Source organism: Paramacrobiotus metropolitanus, unplaced genomic scaffold (genome assembly GCF_019649055.1).
Source record: "Paramacrobiotus metropolitanus isolate TYO unplaced genomic scaffold, Prichtersi_v1.0 Parri_scaffold0000028, whole genome shotgun sequence".
Lineage (NCBI taxonomy): Eukaryota > Metazoa > Tardigrada > Eutardigrada > Parachela > Macrobiotidae > Paramacrobiotus > Paramacrobiotus metropolitanus.
In genome coordinates, this window is record NW_026570248.1 from 792842 (window position 1) to 806401 (window position 13560).

Genomic DNA, 13560 nt, shown 5'->3' on the forward strand with positions numbered 1-13560 from the left:
GCGTCAAACAGTCCGGGTAATAGATAATTAAACTTTACCACCACACAACTTATATAATATCTATATGTATGTATTTATACGTAGTACGGTACTTCTAATAATTGTAAATGCGATTGTAACAATAAGTACCTATACTGGATCAAGAATCCGGAAAAATTCCACGTGCCGCAGTACATTACAGAGATGGTGGAATTTGAAGACCGTATCGAGCCGTACAACCTTCGGAATAGAAACCGCACCCTGATCAAGCGGAAGCGAAGAAGAAAGTTGGCGTCTGAGACACCTTTGCTTGGAAGGTTAATAAATTGTGGACATTTTTGGTTGATTCTAATTTTTCTGATCTGTTCGATATTCTTACTATTGGTGCTTTTAAGCAAGCTTTGAACCGTGTCAGTTTTGTTTAAAGGGTCTTTTTCTGTCTATCTGTACTCGTACTTTTAGATTTTACTGTTTGGCCAGGTTTAAAACCCCAGCTAGTACGTCACCCTAGCCGGAAATGGGCTACCTGCTCCACGATGAATAAATAATAACGGAACTGACCTGGTCAGTCCTGTGCACAAAGCGACTACACACAGCTGCGACGTAGGAAGTTGATGTTATGTAGTTTCTTGCAGGTCTTACTCGTGTTCTTCACTACTATACCAGTTCAATGGCAACTGACAAATGGAAGATCTAGAACTTGATTATGGCGCAAAAAATGCATACAATATGCAGAGCTGACAAAAAGCAAGGCAAAACTTTCTTCGAAACAGTTATTTTAGAAAAACTTGCCAAATCAACCACCTTCTGTTAAAATATGATAGAGGTCAAAACCCTGCTACCCATTGGGTAATGGGTAACGTTCGTATTAATAAAAGTTGCACCCATTCAGTAGTACGTGATACCCTCTACGAGCACCCCAATCTGTTTTCGGATTTATGATTTAGCCGTTATACAAGGACTACCAACAGCAGGTAAGTAAAAAAACTTGAACGCATAAAACTTCTCTGTTAAATATTTTATTGATCTGTGAGAATACGTTAGCGATTTTATGTAGCGATTCGCCAAAAGTATAGAAGTATCAAACTTTCGACTATGGTGTTACACTATATGTTGCGCTAAATTAAAAACCAGCTAGTAGTAAAATACGATTACATGCACGATTGTCTTCATGTTGGTAAAGCTGATGCTTCGTAGCCGGTAACTTGCCTATCGCGTACCCATCGCTACCCATCTTAATTTGAACCTAACCAGTAAGCACGCTTGCAGATATACAATCCGGCATACCATGGCGCCACCTACTTTTACAAACATGGAACGCATGCCCTGCAAGATGGAAAGCTGCAACATGACATTTAACAGGTTAGACAGCGCGAATTTGTGCCTCGCGTTTAAGTTAACCTTAGTATGATAATTTGGTTAAAAATGCCGATCTGTAATACTGCAGTACTTATCCATACCAACTATTAAGGATGTTGTATCAAAAGGTAAAAAGACCATAGCGAACTTATAATAGAGCGGCGGATACAAATTTTTAAATAGTCGATTAAACGGAGCAAGTGCTGCATCAAATGACCGGCCCGACTTTTCAAGCAATCTCTCAGAACAAAAATTTTCTATCCGTTGTAAGTGTAGCCTAGCTGGATGATACACATTGCTACATACGAGCTGCACGTGTGGTGAATTGCGACTGTCAGCATCTGCTTGTACCTGCAAAGGCTGCCGCTGAAAATTCACTAATTAACAAGCCATTAAGGACATAGATTAGAATTTGGCAGTTCATAAGGGTATTTCAGATTGGGTAGAGGCACTAGTACAAAGAAAAGTGCGGCATCAGGTTATTCAGATCAGCAGTAGTGACCAGTACAATACGTTAGCAGACTGAATTCACACAATAGACGTACAGCATATACAGTATTTCTTAAAAGTCTGCGGAAGCTGAAGTAGCATTGCAATTTCTCAAAACAAAAATTTTAAGTATGGAGCATGCAGTAATTTTCAGTATGCAGTAATTTATAAATTGATTTGTGTAGTTACCGGGTGGCTGAGTAAAATGGTGGTCTGATATAACATGCTGCGCGCTCCTTCCGGCTAATACCTTGTTGACAACTTGACGTTGTCTTACCATTAGTTTCATTTGAAAGAGCAATGTTTGCAACATAAAAAAAAATAAGTCAAGCCGCCACTTTATTATATTGATTTCTTTGGGAATTGTTTCGAAAAGGGTGGATTTGGAGGCTGTCACGGAAGCGGAAACTCGCAGTCACTCATCTCAAGTTAAAAATTGCTACTTGCACAATATAAAATAACCAATAACTCTTACCGTAACTAATTCGTTTACGTCCACCGCTCCACGGCTTACAATAAATATTAACAATTCTAAAAGCGGTAGCCTACTGCATTGCCGGGCACCGCTAATATCTTCCCCAAGTGACAGTTAATGTAAGCGATTAAGCATGCTAATGCGCCTTGTTTTGTAAGGAATTAATTAAGCACTGTAATTATACCTAAATACTTTGGGAAAAGGAATATAACCGGTATATATATGTTGTTTCAGGGCTGACGACGCAAAACGTCATTATAAGGAAGCGCATTTGCGTAAAACCGCGTGTCATGCGAGTTCTGCGGAAAAATCCTGTTAAAGTAAGTATTTTCTTTAACAAACAACGCAAACGAAAAAATAAATAGCGATATTATGTAAAATACTTATTAATAGTTATTATTACTTGCTATATATTCGCTTTGAACTACCAAATTTTGTTAAATGAGTTTTACATTGTGCTGATTATAGAAGGTGCCTATCACGGCACGTCCGCACCAGTAAATCCTGTCCCGGAAGTGCCATTCTGCACGCTTTAGCATCAGGAGCGCTGATCGTGGCGGACGATGTGGAGAACCAAGCTCCGTCCCCTGGCCACTGAGATTATCCGGTTGTCCAAGAACGGTGTACACACTGGTAGTATGGCCTATGGAGCAGTATTCATGAATGAATCTCTGCTGTAAATTTTGGTTACACATTTTATTAATTCCTTCGGTTCGTTTGGCTTTTATTATTTGGTACTTGCTCGCTTTGATGTGTTTTTGCTGCTGATGGATTTATTATCGAACGTAAAAAAATTGCCAGAAGGGCACTGTATGTTTGGTTCCTGTCAATTTTTCTTAATTTGACTCTTTAATTTCACTGTACTGCGCTGACGTTGGTCATGAATCGATGATTCGTAATAAAACAAATCGGGGCGTTATTTTAGAATCGGCTCTTAATCCACATTAAAAATTTCTGAATTGTGCCCAACATTTCATCGTCCGGGCTGCAGTTGTACTCCAGCAGTATTTTGCACAACCGCAACACCGCCACAGCCAGCAATACCCGTTCGCTGTCCGGTAGGGAAGCTATCTCGAAAACAGTATAAATCAACCGCCTTTTAGCCAAAATTGTTATAGCCACATCCTAAAATAAACAGCGATAAGGCGATATTTTTCGACTTCCTGTGATGTAGACTAAATTTGAGAAATACCTCTTCAATCGCAGTTTGCAGTTCTACCGCCACATCACTGGGCAGTTCCAGAGGGGAAGTCACCGATTCACGAAAGGGATTTTTACGTGAAACTTCACCGGAATCGGCACTATTCAAAGGGCGTTCGCTGATAGTTTTCATCTCCCTGTGAATCGTCTCAACAATTTCCAAAATTACCCGTTTCCGCGTTTCGACACCGGTAATCTCTGGCGCGGAACCGCCTGCGGTCGTACCGCTAAGAGTCACTTCAACCAGTCCTGGCGATCCTTCAGATTTTTCTGTTTCCTGTAGGCGCTCGGGGATGGAAGTCGGAGTTGTCTCCGCTTTAGAGGCAGCGCACCGCCTTATGATTCTGTCGTTGTTACTAACTGTAGCCAGATATTCCTGCACCAGATGTTCGGCCCACTTTATGTAATATTGCTCAAAAAAGGTCATCGCTTCCATAGACATCATGTCGTCTTCCAGTTTAAGAACCGGACAATCGGAGAACAGAGCAACACCGCTGGATGATTTGCGCTGCAGAAGAAGGATATTTATTAGCTCCGTAGTGTGAAGATTTCCGCTCGTTTCCACCAACTGGCATAAATTGATGGCGTATGGGCTGGAGAAGACGCGTTTTATAAGAAATTTTAATCCGGACAGATTGTCGAAATCGCAAGCCAGCGTGTAAATGTGACGAATTATACACAACAACATGAGGCGTTCATAACTTCCAAGATACTTTATGCGTGCTAAAACCGCATAATAAAAAAAGAGGTTAAGTAACACTGAAAATGTGGGACTTTAAAGCTAGCTAGTAAACAAATAACGATTACAAGTATCGAACAATCTCTGACGACTGAGGTGTGACAAAGATGACTGTTGCAACGCATGTAAGCTGTATTGATTAACGAAATCGCAAATGCGAAAACTCACATGGTTCGGTGTGGGAATTCAACAAGTACTGAAGCACGTTCAGCGTCTGGAATGCACACATTAAACTGTTGACCAGCACATCCACCGGGATTCTGAAAAACGACAGACAAAATTAATGTGCAATGCTGAGGCATTTCCGGCAAAGCAAGAAGTGCCCTTTTTTGGCTAATGTATCACTCTTTACTTATGATTTGTTTAGATTGTATGTGGTTGTCTGCCAACCGTTTCTGTCCTCTTTAGAATAAAATTAATACTGATTCACACAAGGTTTCTATCCTTTTCCTGCGTTAACTCCCAAACGGATATCCTGCAATCTTTTGTCCACCAAAATACCTATGCCTAAAATTTATCCGAAAAATTTCGACAGTATTTAAGGGAATCCTTAGTAAATAACGACAAGATCGAAAGAGGAGAGGAAAGCAAATGACAGCCTCAGCAAAAGTGTATGTGCATAAAAACTGTCATAAGAGAATACGAGATAGGATAGTACTGTTCACGAGTCTGCTTACCGCTTCAAAAATAAATTGGAGCTGACATGATAGTCCAGTTCGGATGGATAAACCAAAAATGCAAATGATTTGCCCGCCGCGCTCGTGTCTGGATTTATGGCGGCATTCAACTCATTTTTGCGCTGGGGTTCCGTTAGGAAGATCTAAATTAACAATCAACATGATTACATGCCGCATGACTAGTACTGGCTACTAAACAAAGCAACATTAGGATTACGATAAAATTACCTGATATGCATTTTGTCGCATCTTTTGCATTTCCATAAACGAACTATCATTGGTTACGGCGATTTTAATATGCGCCGTGTCGCCGTAGATACTTTTGGAGTGATAACTGTAGCAAGACATCAAGTCTTGCAAAGGAACGAAGGCTACGTGAACCACCTTTAGCAGATTTCGGACCATGCTTTCCCGGCAAACTGTCGTAGGAAGATCTGCCATCCTGGTCACCAGATGTCTAAAAGCATAAAACTTATGCTTTTCTATCCATTTCCAGTATCCTTTAATACCACAAAATGTGCGTGAAAAAGAGTGTTGGGGATTAATTTTGGGCTTGCCTAACACATGACGATCCGAGTTTAACAGTAGCCTCATGGGAACAGGATAAGCATTCGGCCAGGAAATGAAAAATGACATCCAAATGATATTCCGCATTGGCAAGGTCTAGAAAGGTCACAAGTTGTAAGTATGGGCCAGTATGGGCTTTTTTGTTCTGTGATCATGTAATATCGCAATTTCGCAAACTAATATTTTCCAGTTATCTACCTGAAAACAATCCAAATTACCGCTGGTTTTAAGTTACGCAAAAATGCGGCTAGGTACTTCAAACGATGATACGCTATAAATTAGCAATATTAAGTAGCAAACAACAGTACAGTACCTTCCGCGCTGGCGGCAAAGATATCTGCAACAAGTTCCGTCAGCAGGCCAATCAGTTGCTGGAATGGGCCATCGTGACGAGAGTTTTTCCTTCGTAGCATCTTTTGCATAACCGGCACAAGGGAAGTTGATATTATCAGCAAACAGAAATTCGTATCTGCATGATGCAGTACTGTATTAGTTTCAATTTTAATGCACTTGCTTCTGCAAACATAGGCATTGCATTTACACTGCTTTTGCCGGGCACCATTGCGCAGGACTTCTATGATAGTTTCGACAGCGTATGAATTTACTGCACTCCATGAAGTACTCAATCCGTTAATCAGACCATCCACCACAATATGGACGGCCATTAAAATTCCCTTTTTGCCGTTCCATTGCCACATGGACTCCATCACGGCTTCCACGTCAACACTGGACGAACGTTTCTGCGTAAAAAATTTTGTCCGAATTTCCGAACGAGTTTCTTCCCCTGGAAAAAAACCACACAAGCTTGATACTGTATATTATTACAACCAAGGATGCATGGAAGAGAACAAGATCTTCATGGTCGAAGCGTTAACGAGTTCAGTTGGGTATTTGTGTATTTATTGTGGGAAGTGGGGGTTTGAAAGGATTAAGCATGTATTGGCAAAGATTTGTAATGGCTTTTTATTTCTTCCGAACACACCTGGAATCCATACGTATATCTGTTCCAGAAGATGTTCTTCCAGCATTTCCGTAGTTGACGCTATGGCAAGCACAAAATCAATTTCTTGGACTGGCGCCAACATTGCACGAATTCTGTAAAAATAACAAATGCCATAACAAGTATTGTCCTGAAAGTGGTTTCTAATTATAAAAAACATTATGGAAGTAATCTATCAACAGGTTAAGTTTTGCAAATAACCACAACCTTATTATCAGTATTGCTCAAGATACTGTATAAAGTGCATTTACTTCACCTCTTGGCTCTTGCTAATGTATACATCTCATGAAAAATCATTAATTTTAATGAAATTATTATGAAAGCGAACCGAGCACACATACCGGGCTGCTTCGACGAGTCCAGGAAAATCACTCATAAGATGCAAAGAAAACATGAGCTGCATGGAATGGCCGATGTACTTCAGAGCATTTTGTCCCAAAAGCGGTAAAGAATCCGAAGTGGTAGAATCCACTGTAAAAAAATAAATCTCACAAAGGTCACTTCATGGTTCAAGAACAATATCTTCGTACAAGCGGTGCGGTAAAGTTTCAACAAGCTCTGGATGCATTCCCATAAAGAAGTCGTGTAAATGCGGATGCTGTCACTGTTTAGATATGCCTACAAAAATAACGTTGAACGCAGTGGTCCAGATTGACTGCAGTTCAACGGCTATAATTATATACAAACCTCGTACACGTCGCTTACGGCTTGCAATAAACTGCCGCTTTTGGAGTCAATCTGAATACCGCGTAGTGTGCAAAATAAACTTTTCCAACCAGATCTGGAAAGCAACAAAAAAATTAACCGAAATTCCACCAAACATGTAGTTCCATCAAATTTAATTTGGCGAGCTACTGAATGAGGGATTTAAAACTCACTTTATATCAGATTTGGAAGTTTCCACAAGATTGCACAAAGAATAAACGATTAGCTCTTGAAGTTCAGTGCTGCACACTTGCGTGCATACTAAACTTTCATACGGTTTCAACTGAAGTTCATTAAAGTGAAAGTGCTGGTTTTCCGTTACGGAAGATGTCAGCGCGGCGACCAGTGCATGAATATTTGAAACGGCTTTTTCCGATACAACCGGGGTACGACTGGCGGCAGTCTAAGCAATCGGTTACTTAAACGTCTCAAAAAGTCAAAAGATCATCGTTTGCATGTTATTACCTGATACAAAAAGGGAATAGCCGTCGCCCACACAATCATCACATGTAAAAGTGGACGGCCACATTTCGATGATAGTATGACCACATTTGTCAGCCTTTCCATCAACATTATGCGCTCAGTATCCACGCGCAGAAGTACACCGCCAAGAGTTCGAATGAAGTTGCATAGGTTGGTCAAATTCAGCTTCTGCGTCGCCTCCACAAAACATCTATAAAATCTTGGGGTTATACATGCGCATATGTTAGGATAAAAATAAAGTGAAGGAAAATCCTAGACAGGCATAAGTGGTTACAAGTGTATATAAAGAAAGGTAAAGTTACTAACTGGTCCAGGGAATTTAACAAAGCACCGAGCGCCATGTAAGAGTGATCAACATCCAAAGCTTCACTGGGTTTAGTTTCTGCCGACCCCATATATCGCGTTGTGATATCGGCCACCGTGGAGCTGGAATACAAATTTCAGAGTAGGTCGTACTGCCGCAAACGCAGATGCCACAAAACAGTCCATTATTTTTTCTTTAACTAAAGCTCTGGTACAATTGGCGTTCTACGAATGTCGAATATCCATCGTCAGTTGCACAGGTACTCTTACCTGCAGTCCTGGAGCTCTCGCTTCGTCAAACTCGCCGACTTGGAGCTCATAAGGTATTTCGTCTCCAGTCGATGCAGGTATAAATAACATCTGCAATAATTTGAAAAATAAAGCAACGATTATTAACAATTTTATAAATATCAAATTCTGATAAAATACGTATATCATTTTCTATAACTCCACATAATATGGACAGGACATGGGTGTATATTTGCGACCCTAAATGTAGTCCCCAGCGAGCGTAGTAAAGCCACTGTTTTAATTTAGGACTGTATTTGAATTTCATTTTGTGCAAAGATGCTAAAAACTTAAGTAATATAATCACGTATGGCACTGCAAGCGCCTAATAAGATCGGTCTGTGGAAACGCGTTGTATGCTCTTGATATTCTCTTGTCTTATGCGCGTATTTTGCCATGCTAAGCCTATTTTAACATAAAGTTCTTAAAAGCAGGAAAACCGCTTTTACCTAAGTCCCTTATTCGAAAGCTTAAATGTGCATTTTATGCTTTTCCAATCCTGTATGCACCTTTATGCATTAAGGCGCACAAAGCTAAAAATTTCGTAAAAAGATACTATATGCACAGTTATAGTGCTCTTAAAATGACTAACGTAAAAAAAGCTTTCCAACATTCCGGATTATGGCTACCCATCTCCAGGCTCCTTCGAAGTACAACATCAATACTTAACACGCTCCAGGGATGAAGGCGCAGAAGCAACGGGTTCGGCGTTACCGCGGTGTTTAATGACGGGGAAGGATACAAACTGGAACAGCACACCCGCGCTAACAGTGCGTAGGCACTGCTGCATAAATCGAACAAATCTGTGTGAAAGAACAGGTTTACGGGAAGTAAGCATTGAAAAAATGAAGGAAGGAACTTACGCAGTCGCGCACAAAGGTCAGCGTACCGCTGCAGACCGCCCAGTGCGGAGCACATCAGTTGTAAAACATCTTCCGTTAGCTCTTTTTTAATCGACAATAACTTCGTGCGGGAAAACAAATCCAAAAATACACTTTGCAGACTCATTTCTAAACCTTTCCAACAACGTCCAACTAGATAACGCGCCAGCTTTGTCCCTGCATACGATGAAAATGGTATTAGTAAATGAGCCAACAAGAAAAGCTGGCAGGAAATTCGTACGACTTCTTTGGTTCATCATCATTAAATAATAATGAAAACTCACCAGCATCTCGCTCCGGTTTCAGGCTTCTCCGGGTTACGGATTCTAACCGGACACAGTCTCCCAGGTAAGGGTGATCTCTCCCAATGCCTTCGATATCTGAAAGCACACATTTAATGACTAATTTTGATTTGCCTGGGATTTTTTAATACTTTCTACAAACGGCAGCGCTCACTAGGGGGAATCTAACCGAAATTGTATGAAACCTTGATGACAATAAAATCTACATGGAAAGTGAAACCGGAGAGGTAAAGGAATAATTTTTAATTTATATAGGTTATAAACCCTGTAACACCTTAAAACAGGCAACTCCAGACTCCTAACCTCGTATTGTTTGAATCAGGGGCGGTTCATTTTCGCTTAACATGTACCCGGCATCAGACAAGATATCAACATCGAGGATAGTCTGATGAACTTCCCGAATCCATGCATGCGACATGTACACGAGAAGTCCACATCCCAGCACGCCGCTGATGAATTCTTTTTCTGGCATTGGCGGAACAGCATCTGCAGAACGACGGATCTATTACTTAATAAGAGAAGGGCTGTAGCAAAAATATAGTTACAAGGTCATTTTACGATTGTATATTTCTAAAGCTCTACCTGACTTCTTGGTCAGACGTCTGCCGTAATACCGGCTATCGCGTCCTCTGACAGTAAACCGCAAGACTTGATATGTCGCCACATATACCGCATCGGCGTTCACATAAGGAATTCCATTATACAAATTTTTTTCATCTAAAAGCAAAGGAAATAAGATCGGTAAAACCAGAAAGATCCGTAATTTGTAAATAACTGAGTAAGGCACAAAGCTACCATAATCCGTGACACCACATTAGCATAAACGAGAGAAAAATGGCCAGCCAAAGTAGCCGGAAACTAGTGCACGAGGCATGTGTCCCTCAGATTAATAAGCGTTTGCATATTCTGCACGTATAAAAAAAGCAACAATAATTTTACGTTCTGTACTCTTACGTGTAGATAATCAAAATAATTACTGCTATTGATAGATTAATGTGTAATTTTCACTCGGGTGCAATAAGATCTCCCCACCTTCACAAAAATCCGATGCAAACTGCTGCATGGCCTCGTCCACCTCCACCGTACTGATCTTGCTAATCATTCCCCGCACACTGACCGTCAACTGGCTGAGAAAACGAGCCGCACTGTCGATTTCGTCGTGCTCCGTGCGCGGCGGGCATATAGTCTCCAGCCCCGACCCGAAGCGTATTTCCGCCTTCTCAGTTTTCTCTTCGAGGGATGTCTGCGCCTCTACTATTCCGCGTCGCTCACCTTCCTCTTCCACGGCGTCAATACTGTCCACCGATTCCAGCCGGCTGCGTCCGTTCTCCAAATCCCCGGCGCCGGCTTCCTCCAGAGACTGTGCCGTTTGCAGTTGATACTGCGTAGCCAGTCGTTCCGCTTGCTCTTCCAACTGTTCCACTGATGGCGGTGAAGTGTCGCCCAGGCGAGCGAAGGCGTTGTTGATGCCGGCTACCTGATCGGCAGCCAGGTCAGTCCCTTCCATGAGGTGCTCCAGAGAGGTCAGGAAGGCCAGCGCCAACTTCGTGCACACTGTTTCCACCTCGTGATGCTTAATTCGAGCTAATTTAGCTAGAGTCTCCGATACTCTGAAATTTCAACTGGTATTCACTTAAATAATTTTAAGCGCTGTTTGGTCTAGAAATTTGCGCAACTTGTTCCGTCTTTCACATTTCAGAACAGGCTAACAAAAGTAACATTGCTACTTCTCTTGATTGAAACTTTTCATTCTTTTCTTGGAAACGAAGTTCTTGTTCGGGATTTTATTTTATCTTCTCAATTTACATCAAAATTGTGAAAATGTAGGAACAATAGTGCTAAAAAATATTTTTGATATATCGATAAGTTTTTTTACTTACATGGCAATAAGACATGTGTCCGGCATAAAACCATGATCATTTGGTCCTTCTAATTCGGCCAAGAAGTGCGGCGAATCCAACACCTGAAATATGTATCATAGCAAACACCGGTTTCTTCTTCTCTTGTCACATTCCACTTGCCTCAATTAAATTACTTAAAGTATACAAACGCTGACGAACAGACACAACGGAAGCCATTCGTTGAAGGAGCGATCCCAGGACGCACCGCATGGAATCGGTACGGCTGTACGTTCGCGCCAAATGTACAAAAATTCTATGTACGCAGAAAAGATGAAGTTAAATTGCGCTACACAATAATGATCGCTCGGGATTTCGAGATGACGATCGCACTACTCAGCAAAAAAAACGGAGTTTTTTGTAATAGTGTTTTCGTTCTCACTGTTAAACCATCCCGAATGTTTTCTGATCCCTTACTGAGCAATCAGTTTGATCTCGATCATTTCCATGTCGTTGGTATTGGTTAATCCAGCAGCGGCCTGAACATGACGCGCAATCGACTGCATATACATTTCCGCCGGTTTTCCCAACCAATGGCATAATGCTGGAGTTATCTTGCGCCTGCGTATAGCAAAGAGCACAACCCTTATTTTAGAGGAAATTGTAATATCCTTTAGAATACGACTATCTGTTCCGGCTTTCCATTCATACAGCATAAAAAAGTACCATTCACCAAACATATTCCTGAAATTGTGGATGATGTTGTATCGGTTTCGATGTGTGTCGCAGTATGGTGTAAATGGATAATAACGTTGTACGTAAAACTTCTATCCCTTTGATATCGTCCGAAAAGCTGGAACAAAAACCCGTGCTCCAACATTCCGGTAGACCAATGTACTGCAACTGATGCAATTTCAAGCTAAGCAAAATACCCACTTTTGCAGATTTTCCAGATTGTCTCCAAAGAATGTCAGAACAGTTTGAAAATCCGAAGGCAGCACAGAATCGACGGCAGAATTTGCTGCAAATGATTATGCTGTTATTATCTATCATGTATCAATGTAATTGTGAACAACGCACTGGCGTACAAAAAAAACGGTACCATTGTTCAAAACGGTTTTGCAGAACGATGTCACGGCTTGGACATTGGTGGCAGAAGCGGCAGTTTTCACGTTGACTGACCGACGTAATCCACAAACTTGCATACAAAACTACAAAAATATTGGTAAGTGCGGATATAAAACCAACGTAATGACGTGGAAAAATTCAGTTCCGTTGCATATAAATTTATAATTTATACCATGATGATCTTCATAAGCGCATATGGATCCTGCATCCACAGCGGCTGGCAAGCCAGTTGCAAGGAAACCTGTGTTGAGTTAAAAATTAAGTATCGTGTAGTTTGGAAGCTGTCCGAGTACGGTCTAAATTTTAAGATTAGCGTTAATTTAAATTAATACATTCCAAATTTAGAAAAGCCTCAAACTTCAGACATATACCCGCAAGATTTCAACAACGGTGTCATCGGAACCTTCTAGGCAAAGTTCAGCCAACGCATTTACGAACATTTCCGGGAACGAATGCCTGCTTTCACCGGTCAAGTTGTTGGGACTAAATCGTTCATCTTCTAGTAGCCGCTGAAAGCACACAAGGTTTTGAGTAATTTTAAAACAGAAGCATTGGAAAAAAAATCCATACCTGCATGCATCCAATTCCCAAATGCTGCAACTTCTTCTGCTCGGTATGGAACACGACACGCAAAAACTGGAAGATTCTCTGCAGGCATTCGAAGTCGATTTCGCCAGAAAAGTAATCTTTGCGTGGCTGAAGGTATCCTGGACATTCATGGATAGGTACACACATACTGTACGAAACAGCTGCAAATGAGCATATGCAATAGTAACATTCTAACATACCAAAAATATCAGCCGCCAATTTGTTTACGGAGTGCGCTTCCGCCGGGTTTCCTTTCTGGTTCACCTCTCTCACTATACCACGTAGGATTTCTTCTAATAAATCCGTTTTCGCCGCCATTTTGACAAGAAAAACGATAATAAAAGAATCACGAAAATCTTACAGACTTATTTTGTCCAAATTGCTTTAGCTGATTTGGAACCGTATCCACAAATCAATAGCGAAACCATTGTGAAGCTCGCTCTTGCAATCCAGCCCACCGATCGATTGCCGCTTTGGCAAACGACAAGATGTACGCTTATACCCATGCGTCCAGTATACTACTGTTGCACAACTGCACTGCGATCGGCAATTTTACATC

At 41.2% G+C, this 13560-nt stretch overlaps 1 protein-coding gene and 1 long non-coding RNA gene across 2 annotated transcripts; one reads left to right on the top strand and one right to left on the bottom strand.

The window, feature by feature from the left end:
• Positions 1-837: 837 nt before the first annotated feature.
• On the top strand, positions 838-3210 carry LOC129588055 (uncharacterized). Its single transcript, XR_008690436.1, has 4 exons — positions 838-953; positions 1249-1341; positions 2537-2622; positions 2771-3210. It is a non-coding gene; the product is annotated as an uncharacterized LOC129588055 (long non-coding RNA).
• On the bottom strand, positions 3151-13375 carry LOC129588054 (brefeldin A-inhibited guanine nucleotide-exchange protein 3-like). The gene is made up of 32 exons (XM_055482078.1): positions 13202-13375; positions 12984-13120; positions 12785-12922; positions 12586-12654; positions 12388-12496; positions 12222-12306; positions 12019-12138; positions 11763-11906; positions 11469-11601; positions 11328-11410; positions 10480-11057; positions 10030-10164; positions 9751-9933; positions 9430-9525; positions 9128-9322; positions 8857-9067; positions 8247-8336; positions 7980-8099; positions 7656-7863; positions 7364-7593; positions 7173-7266; positions 7016-7103; positions 6827-6956; positions 6468-6580; positions 6027-6269; positions 5799-5954; positions 5476-5581; positions 5147-5375; positions 4919-5061; positions 4410-4501; positions 3495-4225; positions 3151-3427 (listed from the first exon to the last, which is right to left on the bottom strand). Exons 1-32 carry the CDS (start codon positions 13317-13319, stop codon positions 3224-3226), a joined length of 5511 nt encoding a protein of 1836 aa, XP_055338053.1. The 5' UTR covers positions 13320-13375; the 3' UTR covers positions 3151-3223.
• Between the last annotated feature and the right edge of the window lie 185 nt (positions 13376-13560).